This window comes from Ovis canadensis, chromosome 11 (assembly GCF_042477335.2).
Source record: "Ovis canadensis isolate MfBH-ARS-UI-01 breed Bighorn chromosome 11, ARS-UI_OviCan_v2, whole genome shotgun sequence".
Taxonomy (NCBI): domain Eukaryota; kingdom Metazoa; phylum Chordata; class Mammalia; order Artiodactyla; family Bovidae; genus Ovis; species Ovis canadensis.
The window spans coordinates 17,502,894-17,530,703 of record NC_091255.1 but is presented as its reverse complement, the minus strand read 5'-3'; the positions used below and the strand labels follow the sequence as shown (position 1 = coordinate 17,530,703).

The window sequence follows — 27,810 nt, the reverse complement described above, 5'->3', positions numbered from 1 at the left end:
CCAAGAAAATACTTTCACGTCTGGGTAACTGTCTTCACCTCCCGTCACTCCTCTGGGAAGAATGGGTGCATCCTGTGAGTCCCCGTTAACCGATTCTGAGGCCAAAGTGTCCCAGGATTCAGTGTAAGACTGCGGTGTGGTGGGAAAAGTAGTCGCTGAGAACTCAGGACACTCGGATTTGGGGCCCACGACCATTTCTGTCCGAACCTACATAATGGGGGCCGACAGCGCTGCTTTAGTTTCCTCATTCGTCAAGCGCATCCAGCCCGGCCTTGGGTGTGAGCGAGCTTTGTTCGCACTAAAGACCAGTGGCAACCCCGCAGGACCACCCCAGCCGCGGTGGGCAGGGGCTCAGCCCGGGCGGGGCCCGCGATGGGCGGGGCTTCTGCCGCGCCGCCTAGGGAACCGGGTTCCAGGTTCCGGACGGCGTCTCAGTTGCCAGGGGAACCGGGGCGGTGCGCTTTCCGGCGCAGTCGTGCGCGGCGCAGCTGTCATGGCGGAGGCCATCTGGAGCAGTGACACCGGAGAGGCCGTGTACCGATCCCGGGACCCCGTGCGCAACCTCCGCCTCCGGTAGTCGCATCACCCCAGAGCCCCGTGCTTTCATGCTCTCAGATGATTGGAGCCTGAATTACACTTCTCCTTTGCTGGGGCCCTCATTTCCTTTTGCAGTACCGACCGCTGTCACCCCGGTCTCCTCGCGTTTCCCTCACTACCTGGAACCCTCTTCACTCGCAACTTCCTAGACTCACCCTTTCAGGACCCTGTTGCTGCTGCTGCTAAGTCGCTTCAGTCGTGTCCGACTCTGTGCGACCCCATAGACGGCAGCCCACCAGGCTCCCCCGTCCCTGGGATTCTCCGCCCCCCAAATTCCTCAGAGCCCTGTCTCCCTGCAATACACTCTCGCATCCTCTCCTCCCTGGGGCCCCATGCCCCCTGCCCTCCCCTCTGTTGCCTGCATCCGGCCACATCTCCTGGTAGCCATAATCTCTTCAGTGTTTTGTTCCCCATCCTTGCTGTGTCTCCTGCTTGTGTATCTTGTAACAGTATTTTGGGCCTCTCTTTTCCTGGCAGAGTCCACCTGCAAAGAATCACATCAAGCAACTACCTCCATTGCCAGCCTGCTGCCCAGCTGGGGAAGGATCTCATAGACTTGGCCACTTTTAGGCCTCACCCAACGGCCAGTGGGTGTATGGTGGTGATGCGGCCCCTTGGGGATCTGGGGAAGGGCCTAGGGCGGAGGTTACTTCTTAAGACAGAGTAGACCCAGGTCTATAGTCTGAGGTATAGAGAGGTTGGGTTTCTTGTCCAAGGTCACCGGGCTACTAACTGTTGAAATCAGAATTTGATCCCAGGCAGTTTTAACTACTACATTATGTTGTGTGAAAATTGAATTCAAGAAATGATTCCTATCATCAAGAAGCTGATCTGAACTGTGGTTAAATGTAGTGAAATAGCAAATACCGTGCTTTGGGTATATTATAAATTTACCTCTAAACCCAAATGCCATTTCTGACTTTTTTTTTCTTTTTTTCTGAGAAAATAACACTCCAAACTTGAAACTTAGAATATAAACACTTTTTATAAACAAGTTAAACATTTGGGTCTGCATGGTAAATGCACTTTTTTTTTTTAACCTTGCTGTGTGGCATGTGGGATCTTAATTTTCCCTGTAGCGATGGAACCCATCCTCCCTGCAAAGCAACCATGGGACTACCAGGGAAGTCCCAGAAAATGTACATATTAGTATTATCTGTGTTCTAGCCTTTTTCTTTCTCTGAGAAGCCAGAAAACTAAGAAAGAGAAGACAGTGTGTTTGTGTTAGGTCACTAGTCTCTTTGTTTTTGTTGTTTCTGTTCAGACATATTTCTGGGTAAAAGTGTGAGCTGGTGGGTTTTGAAGCATATATCTTTGGAAAAGGCATACTCATCTAGGAGTGTACATACTAGATTTGGTTCTTAAAAAGAAATCTGTTATATGTCTTTCCTTTTCTCTCTTAATACTTGGCCTCTTAAGGTTACAGTGTTTGTGATTCTAGATTTACGGCTTCAGAAATATTGAAGATAAAAATGCCATGGTTCATAGCAAATGTAGACAATTGGGATTGAGAAAGAGCTGTTCAGCCTATATCTAAATTTCAGCTCTTGACTCTGAATTAGATTAAAGAATTCCTGGAGGACGTGATTTCTTTTATTAAAGTTAGAGGGGTGATTAAAACTTCATGGGTCTTAACCTTGGCTTCTGCACATATCTACTGCCTCTCTAGAGTGAGTACATCATAATCAGTGAACTCCAACTGGGTTTGTGGCAAATATAAGAGCAGAGACTTTGGTTCTAACCAACCAGAGAGCAAGAAGTGGTGCTAGTTGGGCTCAAACATTTGACTCACGCTGTTTTCTTTGGAGGTGGACACCGCCCAGAGGAAGAAGAAGAGGAGGCTGTGATTGGGTGGCAAGAGAAGCTCTTCAGTCAGGTGGGCTAGTGTCCCTGTCTGCTCCGTCTCCCTGCACCCTGCCCACGTCCACCTGCCTGGTCGCAGGGAAAGGTTCCTGATACATATCACCAAACTGACTTCCAGAAAGGTTACAACAGTGTATGCTTCCCACTGCTGTGTGTACGGGATCAGTGTAATGCAGTGCCTGCCACTAGCCAGTTTTATGATCTTGAGTAACATGCTTTTTACCTCTGGGCCGCATACCGAAACAGCAGAATCACTGTCTTGGTATGTCAATTCTATAACAGCAGAATTGAGTTAGACTGTCGCTCTGGTTCCTTGTAGCTCTAACCTTCGTTGGCTTTTCTGTCCTCCATCAGTTTAGATAAAACGTCATGACAAATGGTATTTGACCAAACAGTTGTAGTGACAAAATTAAAATACTCTCAGTGGAACTCTGTTTCTTTGTGACCTCAGTTTGAAGTAGATCTGTACCAAAATGAAGCCGCCTGTCAGAGCCCTTTGGATCATCAGTACCATCAAGAGATTCTGAAGCTGGAAGATTCAGGTGGCAGGAAGAACCGACGGATCTTTACCTACACTGACTCTGATAGATACACCAATTTGGAGGAGGTACCATTCTTTCCCAAGTAGACACACTCAGGTAGACTTAGCCATGCTCTGTAGCTCCCTTCACCTTGGTTTCCCCTGGCTTTCTGGCCTCGTGTTTTAACTCAGAAGCATGTTAAGTGAGCCTGTCTAGGAATTCCCGTGTGTTTCTGGCAGCCAGGCTGGAGTAGGTAGGTGGGCACAGCCTGTGGGTGATGTGGCTGCTGCTCCCTGCCCGATCTGCTGGAGGGACTGGGGAGCCAGCAGTGTCTCTAATGCTAGGCTTGCAGACTGCACATTGCGGGGAGCAGCCACTAGGTTTGATTTCCCCCGTGCATCATGAGATCAGACAGGTGGATGGCATCTAGAACCATCTAGATTGAATTCATCATGGGATTCAGCCAAAACTGAACATACACATTTGAAGAGGAATTCAGTACTGTATAGGGAATGGCTTATGTCCTCAGTGTGCCGATGACAGCGTACCCTTGTGGCCTCGCTTTAGATTTTCTTCAGTCACTCTATGATATGTTCTGTCTTCTCAGTGAGATTATAAACTCCTTGAAAGAGGGGAGAGCCTATATTTGCTGATTTTTGTCTATGAGCCTGTAGATTTCTAAGCCAGGTGTTAAGTGAATGTTTTTGAAAGTTGTGGGTTGGTAGCATGCAAAATTTAGGTTGTCTGTTTTGGTAAAGAAAGGAAAATTACAGTTAGTGTTCAGTTACCTGTGGGAGCATTTTTCATGGAATACTTGTGTTATATTTGGCATCTTCCAACCACCTAGTGATGTCAGCATCTACTGGGTCAACTCACCCAACTCTGTTGGTATGGGCTTATAGACTGCAGACTCATTTCTCAAGAGTAATGTGCTGCTACAAACTTAGGGCAAATCAGGGCTTGGTCGGGCTCTTCTCTGATCTGTTTGTGCCACTGCGCCCTCCATCAGCGTGTGCTGTTGTGAGGTGGGTGCGTTCTTAAGGTCCTGTGAGGTTTTAGAAGGAAGATTTCCCTCCAGGTGCTTGGTCCCACGTGGCCCTGAGCAGCTGGCTTATACCAAGCTGGTCTGTTTTCCCAGCACTGTCAGAAAATGACCACCGCAGCCAGTGAAATGCCGTCCTTCTTGGTCGAGCGAATGGCAAATGTCAGGCGGCGACGGCAGGACAGGCGAGGGATGTGAGTGCCAGTGTGTCCAGGGCTGGGGAGGTCCCTGTGTCCTTTCTGTGCCTGTGGTCTTGGTGTGCTCACCGACGTGAGTATCCCACTCTGCAGTGGAGTGCTCCCCTGTACTCCTCCTGGGTGTGCTCCCTTGTGTTCTTCCTTCAGGCTCTTCAGGGGATGCCAGGGAAGTGACCCTTCCTGTGGTGTCTCCCAGGGAAGGTGGCATTCTTAAGTCACGAATCGTCACCTGGGAGCCCTCAGAAGAATTCATCAGGAACAACCATGTCATCAACACCGCTCTCCAGACCATGTACATCATGGCAGACCTGGGGCCCTATGGGAAGTGAGTGAAGCTTCTCACTGCCCAACTCAGACCTTCATCCTCTTCTGTCACTAACCATCACCCTCCTGTTATGGTCATCCCAGGTATGGGAGGGAGGGATTTTGTTTCCTTCTTTTTCTTTGGAAGGAAATGTTTTACTCTGACTGTTCTCACCCCAGCCTCTGTCTTTTCCCCTGATGTGAACGGAATACCTCGTCCTCTTTCCTGGAAATGGGGCCAGCAATCTTGAACTCTGGTGTTACCCCTGGTTTCTAGGCTTGGCTATAAGAAGCATGAACATGTCCTCTGTACTCTGAAGGTGGACAGCAATGGAGTGATCACAGTAAAACCTGACTTCACTGGCTCCAAAGGACCCTACAGGTGAGAAGAGGAAGAGGCGGTAGAGACTAGCATTCCTTTCCTGGGCTTCACTTCTTGCCTCGAGTTGAGGAAGTTCTCAGAAAGCCCTTCGTCTCTCCTAACGTTTAAATTCCCAGCCGAGAGTTTGTCCCTGGGTTGGGTCTGGAGGGCCTCATCTCCTGTTTTCCCAGTTACTCCCTCTGTGGCTGTGACCTTACAGAATCGAGACAGAGGGGGAGAAGCAGGAGCTGTGGAAGTATACGATCGACAACGTGTCTTCCCTCGCCCAGCCTGAGGAGGAGGAGCGGGAACAGCGCGTGTTCAAGGACGTGAGTGCTGATTCACCTGAGAACCGGAGAGCTGGGAGCTGAGGCCGCGCCTGAGGGTGGGTCAGCAGCGGCCCGGTCTTGCTCTTGATGGCCTCTCCTGACTTGGGAAGCCCTTCTAACCTATCAGACACGAGGCTTTGAGCCTGTTATCAAATCATTATACTAATGACGATCTATCTGAGCATGGCCTGTGCTCTGTGCTAGGGCCTTCACGTGCCTAATTTCATTTAGACTGCACCACAGCCCTTCGAGGGAATGCTTATTTTAGGACCATTTTATAAGTGAGGCAATGGAGACCAAGAAGCTACGCAGTCTGCCCCAGGTCGCAGCAGCGTGGGAGCCGGGTTGGCCCCAGGCCAGTGGACTCCAGAGCCTCTGTGCTTCGCTGTCGGATGTCGGCGGCAGGAGCGCTCAGGCACCCGGCTCTCTGTAGAGTTTCCCATTCCTGCTGCGTTTCTCCCTCCCATTCAGACCTGAACCCTGGTCTGCCTGGGACTGCATCTTGAGTCTCGGTGTGGTTTGTTTCCTCAGCTCTACGGCCGGCACAAGGAGTATCTCAACAGCCTTGTGGGCACTGACTTTGAGATGGTGAGTACCCCAGCTTCCCGCACCACCATAAGAACGCTCTGACTCTAGCTGAGTGACGGTCCTCTCTTCAAGGTCCCCAAGACACACTCTTCAGTAGTAAAAAGAGAGTAGAAAATAACATGAGTATAGTCCTTGCTGTGTTTTTGAAGCGTTGCATGTTGATGTAGAACTGTCGATGCATGGGAAGAGGTCTCAAAGGGCGCACACCTTCTGGGGGCTTTCTCTGGGAAGGGGGTGGAGTTGGGAGACAGTAGGTGGCTATTGAGAGCTGAGAAGGATATGTCAGGGATGTTTCCTTTTTATTCTCTAAACTTAGGTCGTTTTGAATTTTTATCAGTGGTGGTGCATTCATGTATTACTTTATAATTAATTTTATTGCTGCTGTTGAATCGCTCAGTCGTGTCCGACTCTTTGTGACCCTGTGGACTGCGGCATGCCAGGCTTCCCTGTCCTCCACTGTCTCCTGCAGTTTGCTCAAATTCATGTCCACTGAGTCAGTGATGCTCTCTAACCATTAATTTTTTTTTGTAAATAAGTATAAAGATGAAAAATGTCTTCCTCACTCTTAATGTAGATGTTTTTCCTACATGCCCCATAAAGGAGGGAGGCGTCTCATTTCTGTTCGTCAGATAGTTTGGCTTTTAAGAGAAAACAGTTTAAGTGTATAATCCTGTGCTCCTATTCTTTGTCTTCTCTTATTCTAGGAGTTCCATTTCTAGATAGAAATGGAGATAGAGTTAGCTGGTGGTCCCCCTCTCTGTCTGTAAAAAATTGGCTTTCACTATTTTTATATTGTATTAGCAACAGATGTTTAGTGTTAAAAAGTTAGCTAAGATAGAGATACAAATAATTTAAAAGAAAACGGCCTAGCTTCTTGGCCTCAGCCCCCAGAGGGAGCAGAGTCTCCGGCCTCTTGCTATAGGGCAGTGGCAGCTGTGCCTGCTTCTCTTGACCATTCTCATAAAGTCCCCACACTCCGTTGTCCCTTCCACCATCTAAATTAGGTGCTTTCCCCCTATGTTATGCATTTGAGAAATGAAGGAAACACATCTGTGGAGAAATGGCAGGTGGGGAGGAAGCGTTGCCAGAATTGGACATCTCATGTCAGGTCCTGTGGGGGTTTACGAACAGGCTGGAGGAGAGGCGACGCTTCCCTCAGGCCTCCTGACTGGTCCCCACTTCTCTCTACCCCAGACTGTACCAGGTGCCCTCCGGCTGTTTGTGAATGGAGAGGTGGGTAAGTGTCTCACCAGACAGGGGTCCCCTGAGGCTTGGCAAGTGCCAGGGAGAGCAGTGTGAAATAGTCCTCCCCACCCCAGCAGTGGCCTTGGGTTGTCCGCAGTGCTCAGGAGACTCAGGTGTGAGTCTTTCCTGGAAACACAGAGTTCCCGGCCGTTGGGAGCCTTGCTTCCACAAGTGGGTAGGTCCTGCAGGACTGGGTCAGGCGTTAGGGGTGATAGGGCAATAAACTGAAACCGTTTCTTGTTTTCTTAGTTTCAGCCCAAGGCTATGAGTATGATAACCTCTACGTCCACTTCTTTGTGGAATTGCCAACTTCTAGTAAGTAGTATTCACAAGTCTCTCTTTTTACCCCTTCTGACAGTTTTCCAGAAGCATTCAGTCAGGTTTCCTTCCCCACTCCTCCACTGAAATTGTAACCGTTCTTTTCAAGGTCACAGGTCACTTCCAAGATGTGGAATCCTGTGGGGACGTGTCTGCCTTTGCCCTCCTTGGTCTCCCAGTTGCTACAGCTCACTTTCCTCGCTGCCCCTCTCCTCTTGCCTTCGGGCTCCGTGCTCCTCTCTGCTCTCTTGGTGGTGGCTCAGCAGCCTCCTTGGCTATTTCCTTATCTGCTGTTGACCTAAAACTATTAGAACATCCAAGGCCGGGCCTGGCCTTCTGTTACCGTCTCTCCACGGTCTTTCTAGGTGGCCTCATCCTTCCTGTGGCTTCAGTACTGTGTGTGTCTCAGACGCCCAGACGAGTCTAGTCTTAGCCTCTCCCTGAATTCCAGACTCACGCCCACTTACCTGTTTGTTCTTTCTGCTTAACATGACCGAAAGCATCCTTGATTCCTCCTCTTGCCGCAGACCTGCCATCACGGTCTTCTCCATCTTAGCAGAACCACGGCGTCATCTCCTTGGATTCTAATACCAGGAATATAAGAGACATCCTTGATTGCCCACTTCCTCTAGCTCCCTACCACCATTCATGCCATCAGCAATTCCTGTCAGGTCTGCTTCCCAAAGATGTCCCGAATTACCTGTTCGCTTCAGGACCCTGGACCAAACCACCATCATCTCTTACTTAGGCCAAAGCATGGTTTGCAGTTTCTCCTCTTGCTTCCTGTCTTGCTCTTATGCTTCTTTTCTTTGCTTAAGTAATTCGTATTTATTTGTGTATTTTTAGCTGTGCTGGGTCTTCACTGCTGCAGGGTCTCCTCTCTAGTTGAGGTGCTCGGGCTTCTCACGGCAGTGGCTTCTCCTGTTGCAGAGCACGGGCCCTCGGGCACTGAGGCTTCAGCAGCCGCGGCTCCCGGGCTCTGGAGCACAGGCTCCCTAGTTCTGGTGCACGGGCTTAGTTTCTCCTCGGCTTGTGGGAATCTTCCTGGACCAGGGACCGAACCTGTGTCTCCTGCATTGGCAGGTGGATTCTTTATCATTGAGCCACCAGGGAAGCCCCCTCTTATGTTTCATTTGCCACACACACCGCAGCTTAACTGAGCCTTCAAAATGTAAACCAGCTGTGTCTCTCTTCAACTTAAAGCCCCCACAGCTTCCCTTCCCACTTTGAGCAAAGTCCAGACCCCATTCCCTGAAAGAGCTGGCCCCAGCCTGTCTCTCCCTTATAACACTCCAGTCATGCTTCCTGTTCCTCAACAGGCCAAGGTCATTCCCAGTTTAGGGCCTTTTCAGGACCATTTCCTCTGTCCGAAACCTCTTGAATCCTATCTTTGCATGACTGGTTCTGCTTCAGTTTAGGTCTCAGCCTAAGTGCCACCTCCGAGGGTCCCTCAGCATCCCTAAATGGGCCTCCAGGCCTCTCAATCTCTTCACACTGTTCTATATTTAGCTTTTATCACTCCCTGATGGTCCGTTGTTGGTTGGCTTTCTGTGCCCCCTCCCACCGCCAGCTGGAAGGTTAGCCCCCTGAGAGACAGGAAGCTTTTCTGTCCGGTCACTGCAGTGTCCCCAGGGGCCAGTCATAGCACACAATGGGCCCAGTGAACGTGGCGTGAGTGATTGGTCACGCGCCTGAGTGACTGAATGCAGAAAGGAGCTTTGTGTTTCTCTCAGCTGCTCGCCTTCCTCCCAGGTCGACTTACTCTGTGTCGTCTTTGGCTTTTAGACTGGTCAAGCCCAGCGTTCCAGCAGCTCTCAGGAATAACACAGACCTGTGCCACCAAGTCCCGGGGGATGGTATGGCAACAAGAGGGGCACCTGGAGGGAACACGGCTGCTCCTGGCATGACATCCAAAGATGATCGGGCTGACAGCACGGGGAGGACTCCAGAGCTGGGTCTGGCGCTTTGCTATGGGCCCTGCAGGGCCGCCTGGCCCCACGGTTCTCTGCCTTTTTGTGAATGGCAGCAGCTTGCGTCTGGGTGTCCCTTCCCCTCTTAGCTTCTTATTTCCTGTGTGGAGTGATAGTTTTTCCTTTTCCATTGGGACCGTGACCTTGTCACTGGCCACAGGAAAAATGAGTGCCAAGTGAGGCCTTGCCACTCTGTGGCGCCGAGTACAAAACAATAGCCCTCCTTTTTAGGATAACGTGGCCTACTTCTCCTACCCTTTCACATTCGAGGCCTCCTTCCTCCACGAGGACGAATCTGTCGGTGAGTGGGCCGGCCGGTCCTCGGCCTTGGGGCTCCTCAGACGCGCCCTCTCCTGTGGGGGCCTCCCGGGACCTTGCTGCTTCTCCCCTCCGCAGATGCGCTCCCAGAGTGGCCCGTGCTCTACTGCGAGGTCCTCTCGCTGGACTTCTGGCAGCGGTACCGCGTGGAAGGCTACGGGGCTGTGGTGCTGCCCGCCACCCCAGGTGACCTCTCGGCCCTGCCCTGCATGCAGCCCTCCTGCCCCCGCTCCTAGATGCAAGGCTGATGCTTCAGAGGACTCGACCACTTCCTGGGAGAAGCGGGGATGACTGGGAACTAGAAGCACTTAACTTGCAAGATTCTGTGCTCCTTTTGAGGGCATTTTCTGTCTCTGCTAGAGACAGCTGAGCAGCCTTGGACTCTGATTCCCGCTCCTCTGATTTGACCTGCAGCCTTGGGGGAGCAGCCTGTGTCAAGATGGGCTCTGAGCAGACATGTACTGAGTGGACCACTGTTCCTTTAGAAATAATAGCCACTATTTTCTCTTGTGTGCCAGGCAGTGTGCTGAGTGCTTCTCGTTTAATTCTTCCCACCACTCTTTGAGGCATAGGTGTTGGTATTATTTCCGTTTTATTAGACGAGGAGAGTAGGGCTCAGAGAGGCTGAGAAACTTGCGCCAGCGCCCAGGTAGTAACTGGCAGAGCTAAGATCTGAGCTTCTGTCTGATTGATTCCCACGTAGGTCCCCTAAACCTCCGTGGTGACCTTTACCAGAGGTCAGGCCGTCCCCAGACCAGGTGTTTTAGTGGTGGCAAGGCCGGTGTCACTGCTGGGGAGTCTGTGAGGGACCGCAGGCCCTTTCCAGCCTTGGCTGCTTCCTCTTCTGCCCAGGCTCTCACACCCTGACGGTCTCCACCTGGAGGCCCCTGGAGCTCAGCCCAGTGGCTGAACTGCGGAGGTTTTTCATTGGTGGCTCTCTGGAGCTGGAGGACCTCTCCTACGTGTGGATACCAGGAACCTTCAAGGTGACTTTTGTCTCTGGGTAGACTTCACCCTGGGAAGTTATGCCCCTGTCTTCTGGGAAAGGTGCAGTCTGGGTTAAGGCCCCCTAACTCTTCATTGCTTCGTCAGGGCTTAGTCTCTTCCTTTCTGTGGCCCCAGTGGGAGATCTCAGCCCCATCTTGAAGCACATACAGACGTCACTGGAGAGCTCTGAGAAGTAGGACACTTAGAGGTTTCCCCTGGTCCCCATCACAGTAACCAGCTCCTTCCCCCAGCCCATCCCTGAGACCTCAGGAAGCAGAAGGTCAGCCGGCTTCTTAGAAGACTGCTAATTCTCAAATGAGGCTGGACTGTTCCCTGATTGACAGTCAGGAAGTGATGGCATTTGGGTGTTGGGATGAACTTTCCCCAACAGACCTGTTCTCCCCAAGAATGGGAATAAGAATGGGAGTGAGGCCAGCATGGTACCTGGGGTCTGGAAACCAACCGAAGCCTGACACTAACCGCATCCACAGGGGGAGCGTCTGAGCCGCTTCGGACTCCGCACTGAGACCACAGGCAGCGTCACCTTCCGCCTGCACTGTCTGCAGCAGTCCCGGTGAGTGGCCCCGGCCCTCTGCCTCAGGGCTCCTGGTCCCCAGGCCTGCAGAGCAGCCGTGGTCAGGTGGCTGTCTCCCCCACAGGGCCTTCATGGAGTCAAGTTCCCTCCGGAAGAGGATGCGGAGTGTGTTGGACCGTCTTGAGGGATTCAGCCAGCAGAGTTCCATTCACAATGTGCTGGGTAGGCTTCCCCCTCCACCCAAGTCCAGCCACCCTGCCCCTCCCGACATCCACGTAGGCCCCATCGCCCCCACACCATGGTCCTGACTCCATGTCTGCTTCCCTCACAGAGGCCTTCCGGCGAGCCCGGCGCCGTATGCAGGAGGCCCGAGAAAGCCTCCCCCAGGACCTTGTGAGTCCCTCAGAAACCTCGGTCTCCTAGCTCGCTGCAGCCCCGGCCTCTGTGATGAGTGATACCCGCCACAGCCCGGGCCCTGCCACCTCTTCGTCTTTCTGGTTAGAGACCCCACTGACCTGGTGAGAACCAGAGGAGCTGAGAATCCTGACCCCTGACCTGCTCTTCAGCTGCCAAATGCCCACAGGTGGTCCCCTCTTGATATGTCAGCCCCTGCACGTGCCCCTCACTGGAGGACAGGTGTTCCGGGGTTGAGACCCGTTTGGGGGTAAGGCCAGAGTCACTTCTGTCCTCGGCACTGCCTGCTCTCTGGCCTGTCTCTGGGTCTTGGGGGCAGAGCACAGCGGTCCGTCCTGCTCTGCACCTGCTGCACACGTGGGGGCCCGAGAGAGAAGGCAGGCGAGGGAGGTCTTCCATCCCCAGCCCAGGAGCCCAGCCTCTTCTTCCTGCCGGGGGCTGGCTGCCGGAGTAAATGAAGGCTGAAGGCAGTGTCCAGTCCTTTCTGCTAGCTGGCTAGTGGCTTTTATTGTGTTTTTTGTACATAAAAAGGTTTTCTACCATCTGACGTTCCGTCGGCTTGTTTTCTGCTCAAGTCTCTGGCGTGGCCAAGGTAATTCTCCTTAATGTCCGGGCCCCTAACACTGCCGCTCTTCCCTGCCTTTTCCTATTCCAGAGGTTCTTTGGATTCTCCAAACTCAGCCCCCAGGAGGGTCTTCAAGGTTAGTGCCAGCTGTGTCTTAGCAGCGTTCCTCTGAAACATCTGGAGTTAAGTATATGACAGGTTCCACGCCGCTCCATCCCTAGCCCAAAGCAGAAACAGCTTCTGCCCTCAGCGGTGCTTTCTTGGGAGAAGCAGTGAGTGCTGCCAACTGTGCAGGCTTCAGAGGAAGACCGTGGGGTGGCTGGAGGCTGGGTCTCTGGCCTTCTATTTCTGGGCAGGGGTCAGGAATAGGCTGGAAAGTGGACGAAAGTGGCTGGAAACCCTCCTTCTTGCCTGGGCCTCCCAGAGCCCCTTGCTTGGCTCTTGAGCCCTTGTACGTGGTGCTGATGTGTGACCTGACGTGAGAGGGTTGCCTGGTGGAAGGGTTCATCGCTGCCGGGCACCCCGGCCGCCACTCCCAGCCAGAGAGCCAGCCACAGCCAGCAAAAGCATAAGCAGGAAATGGTTGCTCCAGGTGAGAAGGTAGCCTTGTGGTCTTCCCCAGGTTTCCTGGTCTCCAAGGTGAGAGGCCTGGGCCAGACTCCTGCGGAAGCAGCACAAGCAGACAAGTGAGGGACTTGCTGGATGTCCAAAAGCAGAACTCTTTTAGGGCGTTGATGACTCAGCTGAGGCTAGGTGGATACTTCCTAATTGCCCCCCAAAGCCCTGGGCCCTGGGAGTAGCTATCAACCCAGAGGCTAGCATACTGGGGAGCCACTGGGAAAACATGTCCTGTCCCTCGAGACGAGTTCTGTGTTTCCTGCTTAGAGGCCTGAAAGGACTCGGCTGTCCTGTCCAGGGCTGGATGTGAAGTCCTGAGCCAGCCCAGGCTGTGGGAGGAGGCCCCCTTACCTGGGGAGGCTTCATTTGCCTCTGCAGGCAGATATGTTCAGGCTGGGGATATAGGAGCAGGGCACAAAGCCCTGGGGGCAGAGCTGGCCCTGAAGATGCCTCTTGGATCGATGGTGATACCAGGGTTGTCACACATAGTTCGAGACAAGATGTGGCTCGGGGTCATGCGCTGTCTCTCGGTGAAAACACCTCAATTCTGCCCCCAGAACCTACCAGGACAGTGGAGAGACATGGGTGAAGGTTACGGGGGATGAACAGAAGTGAGCACCTGCTGTGTGTGAGGGAGTTTAACCACAGGGCGACATTATTTCATTCAATTCTCCAAAATCCCTGCAAAATAGGTATGGTTCCCATCTTGTAAAGGAAGAAATGTGTTCAGCAGTCAGATAAATTGCCTTGGTTTTAAGTGCACAGTAATTTTAAGTATCCAGGACTAGATTTGAACCCAGGTCAATGCCAAATCCAAATGAGGAGTCAAGTCTTAAACCACAAACTTGGTGGTGGGAAATCAGATTTATTAATAGCTTGTTATGCCTGTGTTTTCTGGGATCCTCAAGCCTGAAAGAGCCAGGCTGAGACATTTGTCTCCTGGGTTAAAGGTGTCTCCAGCTTAAGCAAGTGGCCTCTCTCCCTCTGACCAAGCCTCCTGGTCTCAGATCCTATGAACTTGGAAGCGATGAAGCTAAAAAGAATATTCTCTCATCAAGTCTTGAAATTCTAGTGCCTTTCTGCCCTGCCTCCAGGGCTGGTCCTTTAGGGGAGGGTCACTTACCTGTCTCCATCTTGGGCTCTTCAGAACTGGTTCTCAAGACAAGCCAGAAGAGGCCCCACTCGGGGCCTGGCAAAAGAGGCTCTGTGATGGCCCTGATTCAGATGGCAGTTGTCCGGTGTCCCGTGCAGATACAGGAACTTCCTTGCCAGACTCTTGTTTTTCAGAACCCGGCTAAGCTGTGCCAGATTCTGAGGCTGAAAGAGTCCGCAGAAGCGCCTCTAAGCATTGTACCCTGTAGGGCAAAGGGCAGGAGCAGTTTTGTCTTCCCCCTGCGGATTCCCACTGGCGTCTGCTCACCACAGTTTGTCCTGATTTGTCCCAGGAGAGCTGTTTGGTCAGGCAATATTGGGCAGAACAAAATCCCTGCTGGCAGAAGAGGCCTTGAACTTTCCAAAGACCAAACCACTGCTCTCTGGTTTTCAATTCGAGCAGACAGCTGTGTTTTGTGCGTACACTGTGGAGTAGGTCCAAATGTAGGAAGCTGTTGTAAACCAACACTCACCACCACAATGATACGATCATGGCATTAACTAGGCATAAGTAAGACAGTGCTCAGAACATAAAGACTCCCAGATTTGTAGAATGACTGAATAAGTCAATGAACAAACCAAGAAATGAAGAGCATGGATAAAATTTAGCTGCTCAGAAGACGACCACCTGCTGCATGATTCCATTTATATAAAAGGTCCAGAATAGGCAAACGTAAAGCTAGATTAGTAATTGTCAGGGGTTGGGGTGGGGGTGGGGAGTGACTATTATTACTGTTTCTTTTGTGACTGATGAAAATGTTCTGATGTTACATATGATGTACAACTTTATACTAAAATCACTGAATTATATACTTTATAGGATAAATTTATGATACATTAATTATATATCTATAATTTAAAATTAAGTTTTAAATTAAAATTAAAATTTTAAATTTTAATTAATTAAAACTTTAAATTAAAAATTAAAATTTTAATTAAAAATATTTTTTACCCACTCAGAAATGAACAAAGATTAGCCATATTGATTTCTCAGCCATCAGGATCCCACACCAGGACCAAATCACATGATATGATGGGACCATCAGGATAAGAGATAGCTTTGCCATGACCCAAAGAGACTCCAAACACTGTCCACTGAACTACAACTCCCAAACACCATCCCCAAGCTGAACAAAGGAAAACCATGTGATGTTTCCCATTAATAGGCACTGCTGTGTGAATATCCTCAGGATCCTCACATTTCTGAAGTACTTTATAATCCTCATGTTATCAATGGGTATTTGCTGAGCTTGAGCAACTGTGACTTTTCCAAGGACACCCCCACCATTCCATGGAGCTCAAACCAGGCCTTCCAATTCCAGACTGGGTATTAGACTTGGGAAGGGATTAGTGGAGACTGTAAGAGCTAGGATGAAACAGCTTAAAGGGAACAGAAATTTGCTGTGTGGTTAACTTGGGCAGCTAGCAATCTCAGATCTCCAGCAGGAGGCGCCACCACTCTGTCAGAGCACCAAAATGGAGGGAAGGAAAGACACTCAGGTTCTTGAGTGTCTGCTATGTGCCTGCCTGGTCCTGTGTTAGGTGCACTAGGAATTGCCCACCCTTTACTATACACTGCCAAAGATTAGCAGAGGGAGATGGGGCTTCAGGTTGCATTTAGACAGGAAATTAGGAGATAGGGAGAGGGAGAGATAAGCAAAGCTCTGGCCAAAGCCTTCCCGTAACATCATTATGTCAACAGAACACACTGGGCATAGCAAACACCCTTCTCCAACAACATGAGAGACAACTCTACACACAGATATCACCAGATGGTCAATACCAAAATCAGATTGATTATATTCTTTGAAGTCAAAGATGGAGAAACTCTATGCAGTCAGCAAAAACAAGATCTGGAGCAGACTGTGGCCCAGATCATGAACTCCTTGCAAAATTCAGGCTTAAATTGAAGAAAGTAGGGAAAACCGCTAGGCCATTCAGATATGACCTAAATAAAATCCCTTATAATTGTATAGTGGAAATAATAAACAGGTTCAAGGGATAAGATCTGGTAGACAGAGTGCCTGAAGAACTATGAATGGAGGTTTGTAACATTGTACAGAAGACATGACAAAAACCATCTCACAGAAAATTTCAAGAAGGCAAATGTTAGTTGTCTGAGGAGGCTTTACAAATAGCTGAGAAAAGAAGAGAAGTGAAAGGCAAGGGAGAAAGGGAAAGATACACCCAACTGAAGCAGAGTTCCAAAGAATAGCAAGGAAAGATAAGGAGGCCTTCTTAAATGAGCAATGCAAAGAAATACAGAAAAATAATAGAATGAGAAAGACTAGAGATCTCTTCAAGAAAATTGGAGATATCAAGGGTACATTTCATGCCAAGGATGGCAAGATAAAGGACAGAAATGGTAAGGACCTAACAGAAGCAGGAGAGATTAAGAAGAGGCAGCAAGAATACACAGAAGAACGATACAAAAAAGTTCTTAATGATGAGATAATCATGATGTTGTGGTCACTCACCTAAAGCCAGACATCCTGGAGTGTGAGGTTCAGTGGGCCTTAGGAAGCATTGCTATGAATAAAGCTAGTGTAGGTGATGGAATTCCAGTTGAGCTATTTAAAATCCTAAAAGATGATGCTGTTAAAGTGTTACACTTAATAAGACAGCAAATTTGGAAAACTCAGCAGTGGCCACAGGATAAGAAAGAATCCCAAGAAGGGCAATGCCAAAGAATATTCAAACTACCATACTGCCAGGAGCCAGCATGGGAGATCACACCCATGACAAGGTCATGTGGAAGAGACCTGACGAGCAAGGTGGATCAGGACTCAAGGGATCCCCTGGACCTACTTGAGCATCTACCCCCAAACCAGAATCTGTCTGTCTTACTATTTTATGCCTTTCATCAACTCTTCTGACATTAACAGGGGGCTATCCCCAACCACCTTTCTCTGGAGAAAATCAGCTTAGGGCTCTAGCTAATAAGTCTCTTGGGTATGAAAGGAAAATTTCAATTCAAACCCCCTCTGTTGGCATTCTAGCTTGCTTGGCAGGTTTATCCAGACTCTTGCAGCTACACATGTGATTGTTCACAGCCTCCCAACTGTGAGAGACACAGGAAGCCTAAAACATTCTAAAAATATAGAGCCTTTTGAAGAGTTAAAAACTATTAGAATAGTGCTGGTGTAGGATTTCACTGTTGAGCCAATGCTTGCTGCCAAGTGCCCATATCCCTTATCCATTGTGCACCTGGGAGTGCATTAGTTAACATAGTTGGTATGTAAGAAAAACAAGTAGTAGCCTTGGAATTAACCACATCAGACTTTTGAGCTAATGGGTTCTTTCTTTGTTGTAACTCAATGCACCTTTGCTCCGCGAGAATGTAACTCTGTTTAATACTTTTTGAGGCTGACATAGATTAGAAATATAAAGAAAAAACACTTCAAGGGAAAATAAGTTTTCTGGTTGAGCAGCTTTTATCAAAAGAGGGTCATAAAATGTCCACAGGCCTCCAAGGCCAGAAGATAATGTACACAACATTGTTTATGAGAAAGGTATGCAGAAAAAATCCTGGTTTCGATAAAGACAAAACAGATGTAATGTTTGGGCTGACTCTGCATGACTGCACCTTTCATTTCCCTCTATGTACAAGTCAAGGTATAAAAGTTCCTTTTGAAAATACAGTTATGGGCCTCACTCACTGAAGCTTGGTCACCCCGTGTCATTTTTTCTCTCTCTCTTTCTCTTTTTCCTGACACTGGTGCCGTCTCTCCTGAGGGTACTCCTGGATCATGCTGGGGCTGGACCCTGGCACGATACAATTGCACGCATTTCACATACTAGTAAGGTTATGCTCAAAATCCCTCAGCTTTAGCAGTATGTAAACTTAGAACTTCCAGATAAACAAGTTCCATTCAGAAAAGGCAGAGGATTCAGAGACCAATTGTCATCATTTGTTGGATCACAGAGAAAGCAAGGGGTTTCCAGAAAAACATCTGCTTTTGCTTCATCGACTATGCTTTAGCATAGCCTTTGTGCAGATCACAACAAATTGTGGAAAATTCTTAAAGAGATGGGAATACCAGACCACCTTACCTGTCTCCTGAGAAATCTCTATGCAGGTCAAAATCAACAGTTAGAACTGGACATAGAATAACTGACTGGTTCAAAAATGGGAAAGGAGTATGACAAGGCTGTATATTGTCACTTGCTTATTTAACTTATATGCAGAGTATATCCTGAAAAATGCCAGTCTGGATGAATCACTGGCTGGAATCAAGACTGCTGGGAGAAACATCAAGAACCTCATATATGCAGGTGATATCACTCATATGGCAGAAAGTAAAGAGGAACTAAAGAGTCTCTTGATGAGGGTGAAAGAGGAGAGAGAAAAAGCTGGCTTAAAACCAAACATTCAAAAAACTAAGATCATGGCATCTGGTCCCATCACTTCATAGCAAATAGAAGGGGGAAAAGTGGAAACAGTGACAGACTTTATTTTCTTGGGCTCCAAAATCACTGCAGATGGTGACTGCAGCCATTAAATTAAAAGATGCTTTCTTCTCAGAAGGAAAGCTATGACAAACCTAGACAGCATATGAAAAAGCAGAGACATCACTTTGCCAACAAAGGTCCATTATAGTCAAGGCTATGGTTTTTCCAGTAGTCATGTATGGATGCAAGAGTTGAACCATAAGGAAGGCTGAGCACTGAAGAAATGATGCTTTGAAATTGTGGTGCTGGAGAAGAATTTTGAGAGTCCCTTGGACTGCAAGGAGATCCAACTAGTCAATTTTAAAGGAATTCAACCCTGAATATTCATTGGAAGGACTGATGCTAAAGCTGAAACCCCAATACTTTGGCCACCTGATGTAAAGACCTGACTCACTGGAAAAGCCCCTGATGTTGGGAAAGATTGAAGGCAAAAGGAGAAGGGGAAACAGAGGATGAGATGGTTAGATGACATCACTGACTCAATGGCCATGAATCTGAGCAAATTCTGGGAGATGATGAAGGACAGAGAACCTGGACGTGCTGCAGTCCATGGGGTTGCGATGAGTCAGACAGACTTGGTGACTGAACAACAACAATAACATATTATTGAGCTAATGGGTTCTGGCCTTGGAGGCCTGTGGACATTTTATGACCCTCTTTTGATAAAAGCTGCTCAACCAGAAAACTTATTTTCCCTTGAAGTGTTTTTTCTTTATATTTCTAATCTATGTCAGCCTCAAAAAGTATTAAACAGAGTTACATTCTCGCGGAGCAAAGGTGCAGTGAGTTACAACAAAGAAAGAACCCGTTAGCTCAATAACTTTCAATAACTGAACAGGAGGACAAAAGGAGAAATTTTGAACCTGATTCGAGTTGTACCACTTCCTAGTTATGTGGGCTTGGGCCAGTTACTAGATGTCTCTGAATTTATTTCCTCATCTATAAAAATGGCTGTCACAGCTGCTTGCAAGGTCATTGGGAGGATTGGAAGAGTTAATGTCCATTAAAGATTCTAGCAAAGTGTCTAAGTTTTCTTCTTTCCTGGGATAAAGTCTTTTTGTGTCCTTACCAAACAACTAAGGCAGGCTTACTTTTACTCCACTGGTTCCCTACTTCTCAGGCTCTTTGCCCTTCCCCACTCAGAGCCAAGATCCAGTTTCTGTATCCCTGGGACTTCCTCCCTGGACCTTGCCAGGGTGGTGGGCAGGGGCAGCTCTTCCCTGCCTTTTAAAGCTACTGTTTTTTTGGGTTTTTTTTTTCTTCTTTTTTTCTACTTGGAAAGTCCTGATGTCTTTGTTCAGCTCCTGTGTCCAACCTGTTGTGTCCCTAAAGCTAGAGACGCTGGTGAGAATGGAGAAGATATGGCAGGACAGCAAAAAGGAGGTCCCAGGGATGCTTTACTGCATCAGCCTCAGCACATCTTATAGACAGTCCCAGTCAGAAGGGAGGCACCAAGGATCTTCCCTGACCCACCCCGCTCCCCACCACCATCACCAGCAGCCCTGCTCTGGGGCAGCCTGGGAGGAGGGGCCGGCAGCCCCCTCCCCTGGAAGGCTGTAGTACCAGCTGCTGCTGCATGTTGAGCAGCCAGGTCCAGCCTGGTCCTTCTCACTTGCCGAAACCGCCGGTCCTGGAGCTCATCACTAACCTGAAATCTTGAAGGTTCAGCTTGGCAGGGGTGGTGGCCATGAGGCCTCAGGGGATGGGGTCAATGCCACTGGGTGGCAGGGAGTGTGAACAGCACAGATCGGACTAGCCTCTTGGAAGCCCAGAGGTCATCACACGATGCCAAGCTAGCTCAGAGCTGGACAAGCCAGTCATTTGCATCTACCAGGTTTGTATCAGAAAACAGGAGCCTGGATGGACACGTAGGAATCTGGAGTTGACAAGGCAAGAAGTCTCCCCTCTCGCACACTTCTTTGAGAAGGAGTGGAAGGCAAGCTCCTTTCAGGACCACAGCCGCCCATCTCCTCCTTTTTTAGAAATCCTCTAATCCCAGAGGGGGTGGCAGACTCGTGACTGAAGGTCTTGATAGCACCTGCTTTATTTTCACGGTCCTGGGGAGACAATCAGCAGAGGCCTGGCCTCCTGGCACTAAGCTGGGCTCCACCCCCACTCCCACCTGCCCCTGGGGAACCTGGTCACTGTCATACACAGTCTGCCAGCTGGCAAAGAAGGCAGAGCTGAGTGGGACTCGGGGGTTGGGTGCTGAAGCCTGGTACTGGCTGTCCAGGTGGAACATGAAGGGCTGGAGCGTGGTGTGGCTGCAGTGGAAGGCCAGAGTGAAGACACTGGCATGGTACCCCCTGGGAGGGCCCCAGGGCTTTCCTGGCCCTGTTCTCTCCCAGAACCAGGGACAGAAAGTGCTGGTAGGTGAAGATCTGAAAGAAAAAATGGAGGAGGAAAGTTACTTTAGTGGCTGCCCACCTACTCCACTGTCTTCGGACAGATTTTTTGCTTTTTCGAAGGGGTGCTCAGACACCTTGATTCTTTCTTGGCATTATGTTAATTGTGACAGTGTTAATGTCCCATTGTCTGATGAGGGATACTGACGCCCAGAGGGGCAGGATGACATGAACAGGGTCACAGAGCGAATTAGTGGCAGAGTTGAGGGTACAGGGATCAGGAACACCCCCAATCACCCTAGTTGACTTGAGGCACATCTCTCTGGTTTGTGCCTTCTCATGGCTCCTAAGGGATGCTGGGGCCCACGGCCTCCTACCTGGACCACGGCCCCCACGATCTTCCTAGCCTCCTGGTACAGCTTGTCTCCAGTCCACTGGGGATCCAGGCGTCTCAGCTCAGTCACCAGCCAAGTGTGCATGACTGCCAGTTTTGGGGTTTCAGTTGACCGGGTATCACCTTGAAAACCCCAAGTTCAGAGTCACCACAGCCCTTCCCAGAGAAATGTCTTTCTGCTAAGGCAGACACACACAGCTCTGGGGACTAGAAACAGGTGGTGAGACTTAGTGACTTGTGACAAATTCCTGGCCCCCACTGGACCTCCATCTCCTCAGTTGTGCTGTGAGGCTCCACTGACCCACACAACAGCCCGGAGGGGGAGGACAGAGGTGCCTAAGTCTCAGCTCCCTAAGTTCCTAGAAGGGATTTGTGTACAGTGGGCAAGCACGGGGCGGCTGCTGGTTTGGGGAAGGAAAACCTCTGCTTGATGATTCTGCTTGGCAGGATGACCAGAGCCACGGCTGGTGGGGGTCCTGGGTGATTCTAGGAGCCTTGCCTTTGAGACTGAGTCCACCTGTCCAGTGAGTTGCATCCCTCTGCAGGGTCTCTCATGGGGGCTGGACTTCTCCTTAGCTTTGGGCTTGGTATCATGCTGCTCTCCCCAGGGAGCCCCAGGGAAGGAGAAAAAAGGAGAGTCAAGCAGAGCCTGTTTCTGTAGCCAGACCTTCTCCTCGAGGCCAAGAGGGAAAGTGCTGTCCTGAAGGTGGCCTTACACATGGTCATTTGCTGTTTTTGAGCTAAGCCCTTGTGTGTGGTCTTAATCAATCTACTCTTATGCAGACCAAGCAGCCTGCTGCTCTTAACAGAAACAAAGAAACATGCAGTCCTTAGAAAGGGGGCTGGAGCCAACTCCCTATGAAGGAGGTGGTAGTGCAGAGTGGAAAGAGCCCAGACCTGGCCACTGCACTGACTCCAGTCCCCATGTGGACTCTGCCATCGGACACTCTGCTCTGGGGTGCGTTAGTTGTCTTCGCTGAGCTTCTCGTTTGCAAAACGAGGGTGATGCTAATGCTGCCTTTTCAGGGCAACTATAAGGATGAGAGATGGCACATTCAAATATCTTAAATAACCAGAAGTGATGGCCGTCATGATGATAGAGAGCAGAGGAGAGGGGAAAGACCCCCAGGAAATTTTGGATTATGCATCTGGAAGAAGGTACCAAATGCCAGTGTCTAGCTAGTGCAGGGAGGAAACTGGCTCCTAAGGAAATTTAACCTACAGTAGAAAAATTATTAGTGGAAGTGAAAGCTGCTTTCAGGAAATTAAAGAGGCTATTACTGAGAAAAAGAGAGAGAGCTTCTTCTCTGAGGGTCTAGAAGCTCAGTGAAGAGCAACGGATGGACGCTGGATCAATATGAGGCAGGCTTTTGAAACAATCAGCACCACTCCAGATGGACTGCGTAGGGGATGAGGCCCTTATTGGTGCAGAGAGTCAAGCAATGATCTCTGGACACACACTGGTTTTGCAGAACTCTTTCCGACATACTGATTCTGGGAACCACGCACAGATCTATGCGCCTAATATTGAGGTCTGAAGCCAAGTACCCCCCACAGAGTACCCTCTGGGCTTCCCCTCCTGGCACCTGGGACTGGCTCTTTCCTAGGGAGACAAGACTGTCCACCCCCAAGTCTGACCTGCCAGGAAGCAAGGGATGCATGCTAAGTGGTCAGCGAGGAGGCAGGGTCATTGTGCAGGTTGTCAATGGGCAGCAGGGCCTGGCTGTTGTCCTGGAAGCGGGTGCTGAGTGTGAGAAGCCCCAGGACCTTGGTTTGGTTGCGGAGCTACATGGCGAGGGCGACCTCATTGCCATACAACATGCTGGCGTCCATGAAGGAGGTGAGTCCATTGATCTGGTTGTGGACTTTGTTTTTGCTTTTGTACCAAGCAGAAGAAGGAGATGCAGTCTTGCTGACTGGCGATGCGTGGGTCATTGGGCGGGGTCTGAGGTGGAAGAGGAGTCACTTACATGGGGGCCCTTCCTGAGCAAGCTCACCCCTCCAGGTCATCCCCCACGTGCTTCAGAGCCTTGCCCAAAACTCCCTTCCTTGCTACTCTATATATAACACAGGAGCTCAGCTCCAGCCTCCGTGATGCCTACAGGAGTGGGATGAAGGCTCGGGAGGGACGGGGCATATAGCTGATTCAAGTTGTTTTACGGCAGAAACTAATATAACATGCAAAGCAGCTATACTCCAATTAAAAACAAAAGCAAAAACTCTCTTATTCCAGGAAATCCTCCTTGACTCATCCAAACAAAGGCTGCTCATCAGGTTACCTAAGCATCCTTAGCGCTTGGTGCTATGGCGTCATGAAAGGTTAGACATGGATGAGGCCTTAGATCCTCATGTTACAGACAGGGAAACTGAGGCTCAGAGAGAGGAAGGACAGCTCCTCAGGGGGAGAGAGGGGAGTGGAAACTAGTTCTCTGACATGAAGGCTTGTGCTGCTTTCACGCCACTCAGTTCAGCAGCCATCAGCCCCTTTCTGTGCTGGGTGCCTTGGAGATCGTGAAGAAAACTCCAGACAGGCTGCAGGAAGCTGGCAGTTCATTGAACACAGACCTGCACATAGAGTAATGTTACTTTAAATTAAGGTGGTGTTTGCTGTGTTAGATTTAAAAGTCAGAAGTGCTAGTTGCTCAGTCAAGCCTGACTCTGCGATCCCATAGTCTGTAGCTCACCAGGCTCTTCTGTCCATGGGATTCTCCAGGCAAGAATGCTAGAGTGGGTTACCATGCCTTTTTCCAGGGGATCGTCCTGATCCAAGGATTGAGCCCAGGTCTCCTGCATTGCAGGCAGATTATTTACCATCTGAGCCAGCGGTGAAGTCAGTAATGGTACTAGGAAGATAGCGGATGGCTCCCCAGAGAAGCCGGAGGAAGGAGCCAGCCAGGGGCCCTCACATGACATATTGTGAGAACAGTAAGGGTGAGTGAACATGTACGTGTGTCGGGGGGTGGGGGAGGGGGGGCAGCTCCGTGCCCCGCAGAGGCTCTGCTCCCTGGAGTCCATCTTTTCTTCCCTAGTGTCCTGCAGCATCCTTGCTCTCAGCATGAAGCAGAGCACTGTCCTCCCAACCGGACCCAGGAATTTGTAGGAACTGCAGGGGCCTCGGCCCACCCCAGAGGGAGGGAAGGACAAGCGCTAAGAGACTTTAAAGGCTTCCAAAAGCAGCAGTCCTGAGGCTTCCCCTGCTGGAATGCCACCCACAGCTCAATGCCAGTCTCAATTGTTTCCCCTTTTGTGAAGCCTGCACTGAACCTCCGGGCAGGTTGCCCTCCCCTCACCCCTCCAACACATACAGAACCAGGTGTGTGTGTCCGACTGTGCGTCTTGTTGCTGTCTGATACTCCAGCATCTCAGGCAGCTCCCTAAGGCAGGTGCTCCAGGCTTCCCAGCTCTTGGCCGGGGATGGAGCCTGGGAGACTGCAGTACCTTGATAGAGAAGCAGGAGGGCAGCTGGGCACAGGTGCTCTCACAGTCGATACCCTCAGTGAAGGCTGGGGACTCAGCGGGGAAGTCCAAGTCACAGCCAATGAACTGGCCACACTGCATGAACTTAAGGGACTGGCGTGGTCAGAGGTCAGCCTCTCGCAGCAGAAGTGCATGATCTGGTTGGAGACAGCCTGGACCTGGTGGGGAGAGCAATCAGTGTGGGGCTCTGACCCCACACATGTCAGAGCCAACCCAGAACTCAGGGGGCAGCAGGTTGTCCCCGCTGGCGTTAACACAGCCTCTCCTCCTCTCCCACCCTCCCCTCCCCTTTCCTGCTTTGTCCCACTTCCTGTGTGGCTGTCATTCCTACAGAGATGCTCTCCATCCTGGCTTCTGAGGATTCCAGGAGGAAAGAAAGGGGAACAGACTAGATTGGCTGACTCAGACCCCACCAGCTCCTCCAGAGAGATAAATGATAGATCGATTTATACAGACTAATGGATAATTAGATAATAGAACTGATTGAGAGATGTAAGGGTTGGTTGCTAGGTGATGGATGATAGAGAACTGGATAGATGGAATGAGCAATGGAAGAAAAATCGATAAATAGATGATGATAGATGGATAGATGATAGATTGTGATATTGACATATGAATAGAAAATTGATAAATTGTTAAATGAGAGATAGGTCAATACATAGAGCTACATTAAGTTGTATTGCTCTTGAAGGTACTTTGACATGAATTCTTTCAGAAGAAACAGTACTATAATGGCTACTACTAATATCTTCCCAAGCCAGAGGTCAAACCTGGGTCTCTTGCATTGCAGGTGGATTCTTTACTGTCTAGGCCACCAGGGAAACTCAAGTGCTAATATATCACATCCTACATTGATGTTTATATCAAGGACCTTAATAGTCATAACAGTAATCTGGAGTGGGTTTTACAGCTGTTTTACAGCTGAGGAAACTGACTCAGCTGGAGTCCTTGCCCAGAGTTATCTGCCAGCCCACAGGAGAGCCTGGTTCAAGCCCTGTCTGGCCGACTCTGGCTGTGCTTCTGTTCCCCACGTTTAGAAGAGATGAAGTATCCTCCAGCCCCTCAGTCCTGACTCACGACTGGGAGGGGCAAGCTGTTGCACCTCTTGCCGGGGTCCAGCCGAAGGGGAGAGACAGCCTGTCTTCGTTCGCATGCCAGAGGCTGGTTGGAGACCCCCAGCCAGGGTCGCCTCCCGCAGCAGGGGGCGTGCTGGGGTCAGCAGGGTTGGGAAGGAGTGGCGGGCGGATCCAACCCCCTCCCAGGTCAGGTGCCACTCCAGCACCCGCTTGTTTTTGCATCTCCTGGTGATGGTGCGATATTGGTGACTGCGCTTCTCAGCTTCTTCCTGGGAGCGCAGTCACTGGCCTGGGACAGCAGCCGCAGCTGGGGTTCATTAGCACATCTCGGGGTGGGCTGGTGGGCAGGGTTCCAGCTTCTTGAGCAGGTCTGTTCCATACCTCCCATCCCTTTCCTCTCCCCTCCCAACACCCCAAGGAATGTATCCTGCACCCTCACCCCTTTCCCCGCCATCTGGCTTTCTTCCACTCCACAGTACCAGCGACACTGAAGGATCTGGACGCCTGGAGTTGTAACTTTTCTTCCAGCAGCCCCAAGGCCATGTGAACAACTGTCCTGGTGGCTGCTACCGGTTGTTTGAAGGAGGACAGGAGGTCCATGGGGCTGGCCGAGCCTGCGAAGGTGCTGCTTGATGCTGCCCAGCAGAGGAGGAATGGGGGCTGGAGGGAGAAAGCACACCACCCAGCAAAGCCCCAGCTGAACAGTCAGGACAAACAGACAGAAGGCGAGATGGAAGGGAAGCTCTCTACCAACATGGCATTGCCCCACATAATTGGTTGTACTGAAGGCATGCTGTCCCCTTTTGGACTGGCCATAGAGACACCAGGCCCTACCCTGTTTGCAACTGTGGACCCAGTACCCTGGGCCTGTCAGTGTTTGGAATGTTTGCAAGCAGTGTTTGGAACGTAAGTAAACTGTGTCCTGTTCTATCCTGGCTCAGCTGTATGAAATCAAACACCCTTTTTCACACTGGAAAGGAGGACATGTCCCTTTCCCCACCAAATAGGATTTCCACCTTCTCCAGGTGACAATTTGAAGCTCCCAGGGTCTTGACCCCATTAGGCCAGTTAGGTGGAGTGGCACAGGAGGTTGGGGGCCACAGGGTGGTGACTTGGAGCCTTTGGGTGGGCACTAGGTGGGCCCCGTGACTATCTCTGGTGCAAGGCCGAGAGGCCAGGAGCTGTGCTGCCCGAGGGATATGAGAATGGGTGGTCCATTGAGCATGGGGGCCAGGGTGGGACAATCCCCTGGGTGGGCTGTTTGGGAAGCTTGGCTCCCTATGAGGCCTGTATGAGCTCCTCCCTCTATATGTGGAATCCAGAACCCATTGCTGGGGATGGACCAGGCTCCTCACAGGCTCAGGGCCTGGCTATGTAACCCAGGTGGGTTAATTTTGACTCTGTACTAAATCTTTTTCTGTGATTTTAGCTTTTATTTTGCCACTTTTCTTATTAGAGGCATACATAATGGCCTGCCTCAAGGAGACCTGCCCCCGTCCCCCTTCGCCTGACCCTTGGGCTAGGGTGCCTTTGTTTGGCTCACAGCAAGATAGCCTGACCCTACCCACCTGTGAAGGACTGTGACATTCTTTGTGAGTTCTTTGTGTGGGAAATGGCTCCACTTATCTGCTGCTTACCAGCTCAGAAATTCACTTTTGAGGGGCTGGAATTGCAGATAGCTACGGCATTTTTGTGATATGACGGGAGATATTCCATTTCACACCACCCATGCAATGACTATAAGACAGTGAAACTAACACATCCCCCTGCCGGTCTAGGAAATATTTGCAAGAATTAAATGGTCTTTTCACTTTGTTTCCTCATCTCCCCCCATCTCTGATCCATAAAAGAACCTGGCATCCAGGTGCCCACAAGCTGATTGTTTTGAGACATTAGTCTGCCATCAAACAGCTCTCTGAATAAAGTCATATCCCTTGCCTCAACACCTCATCTCCCAGACTTATTGGCTTATCCTGCGGCAAGCAGAGTGAGCATGACTCGGTAACGGTTGGACCTCAGGGGTTAGGGAGTCATGCGGGAGAGCTCTTCTCGGGTAAAAAAAAATGAGCAAAATGAGGGTCCAAGATGGAGCCACACGAGAAAAAGATTTGTAGTGAAACTCATCAAAAAGATCACTTGGGGC

At 50.1% G+C, this 27,810-nt stretch overlaps 1 protein-coding gene and 1 pseudogene across 3 annotated transcripts; one reads left to right on the top strand and one right to left on the bottom strand.

The window, feature by feature from the left end:
- The first annotated feature begins 404 nt into the window (after positions 1-404).
- MKS1 (MKS transition zone complex subunit 1) lies at positions 405-12,135 on the top strand. Of its 3 annotated transcripts, none has more exons than XM_069602595.1 (18): positions 405-573; positions 1,075-1,184; positions 2,406-2,473; positions 2,912-3,067; positions 4,120-4,217; positions 4,417-4,545; positions 4,801-4,905; positions 5,105-5,213; positions 5,745-5,801; positions 6,996-7,038; positions 7,296-7,361; positions 9,150-9,220; positions 9,566-9,635; positions 9,731-9,838; positions 10,505-10,638; positions 11,131-11,213; positions 11,299-11,396; positions 11,506-12,135. In XM_069602595.1, exons 1-18 carry the CDS (start codon positions 494-496, stop codon positions 11,595-11,597), a joined length of 1,677 nt encoding a protein of 558 aa, XP_069458696.1. In that variant the 5' UTR covers positions 405-493; the 3' UTR covers positions 11,598-12,135. The 3 variants fall into 3 exon arrangements, with proteins under 3 accessions (XP_069458696.1, XP_069458697.1, XP_069458698.1); XM_069602596.1 differs by having other exon boundaries at positions 470-573; positions 4,368-4,545; XM_069602597.1 differs by lacking the exons at positions 405-573; positions 1,075-1,184 and having other exon boundaries at positions 1,860-2,473; positions 4,368-4,545.
- Positions 12,136-13,133: 998 nt separating this feature from the next.
- On the bottom strand, positions 13,134-26,121 carry LOC138414804 (eosinophil peroxidase-like; annotated as a pseudogene).
- Positions 26,122-27,810: the final 1,689 nt, after the last annotated feature.

Bases quoted from the DNA above. Each gene is read 5' to 3' on its own strand.
- MKS1 (XM_069602595.1), top strand. From the start codon at position 494: ATGGCGGAGGCCATCTGGAGCAGTGACACCGGAGAGGCCGTGTACCGA. The intron at 3,068-4,119 runs GTACCATTCTTT...CTGTTTTCCCAG, and splicing joins GATACACCAATTTGGAGGAG to CACTGTCAGAAAATGACCAC. The intron at 9,636-9,730 runs GTGAGTGGGCCG...TCCCCTCCGCAG, and splicing joins CCACGAGGACGAATCTGTCG to ATGCGCTCCCAGAGTGGCCC.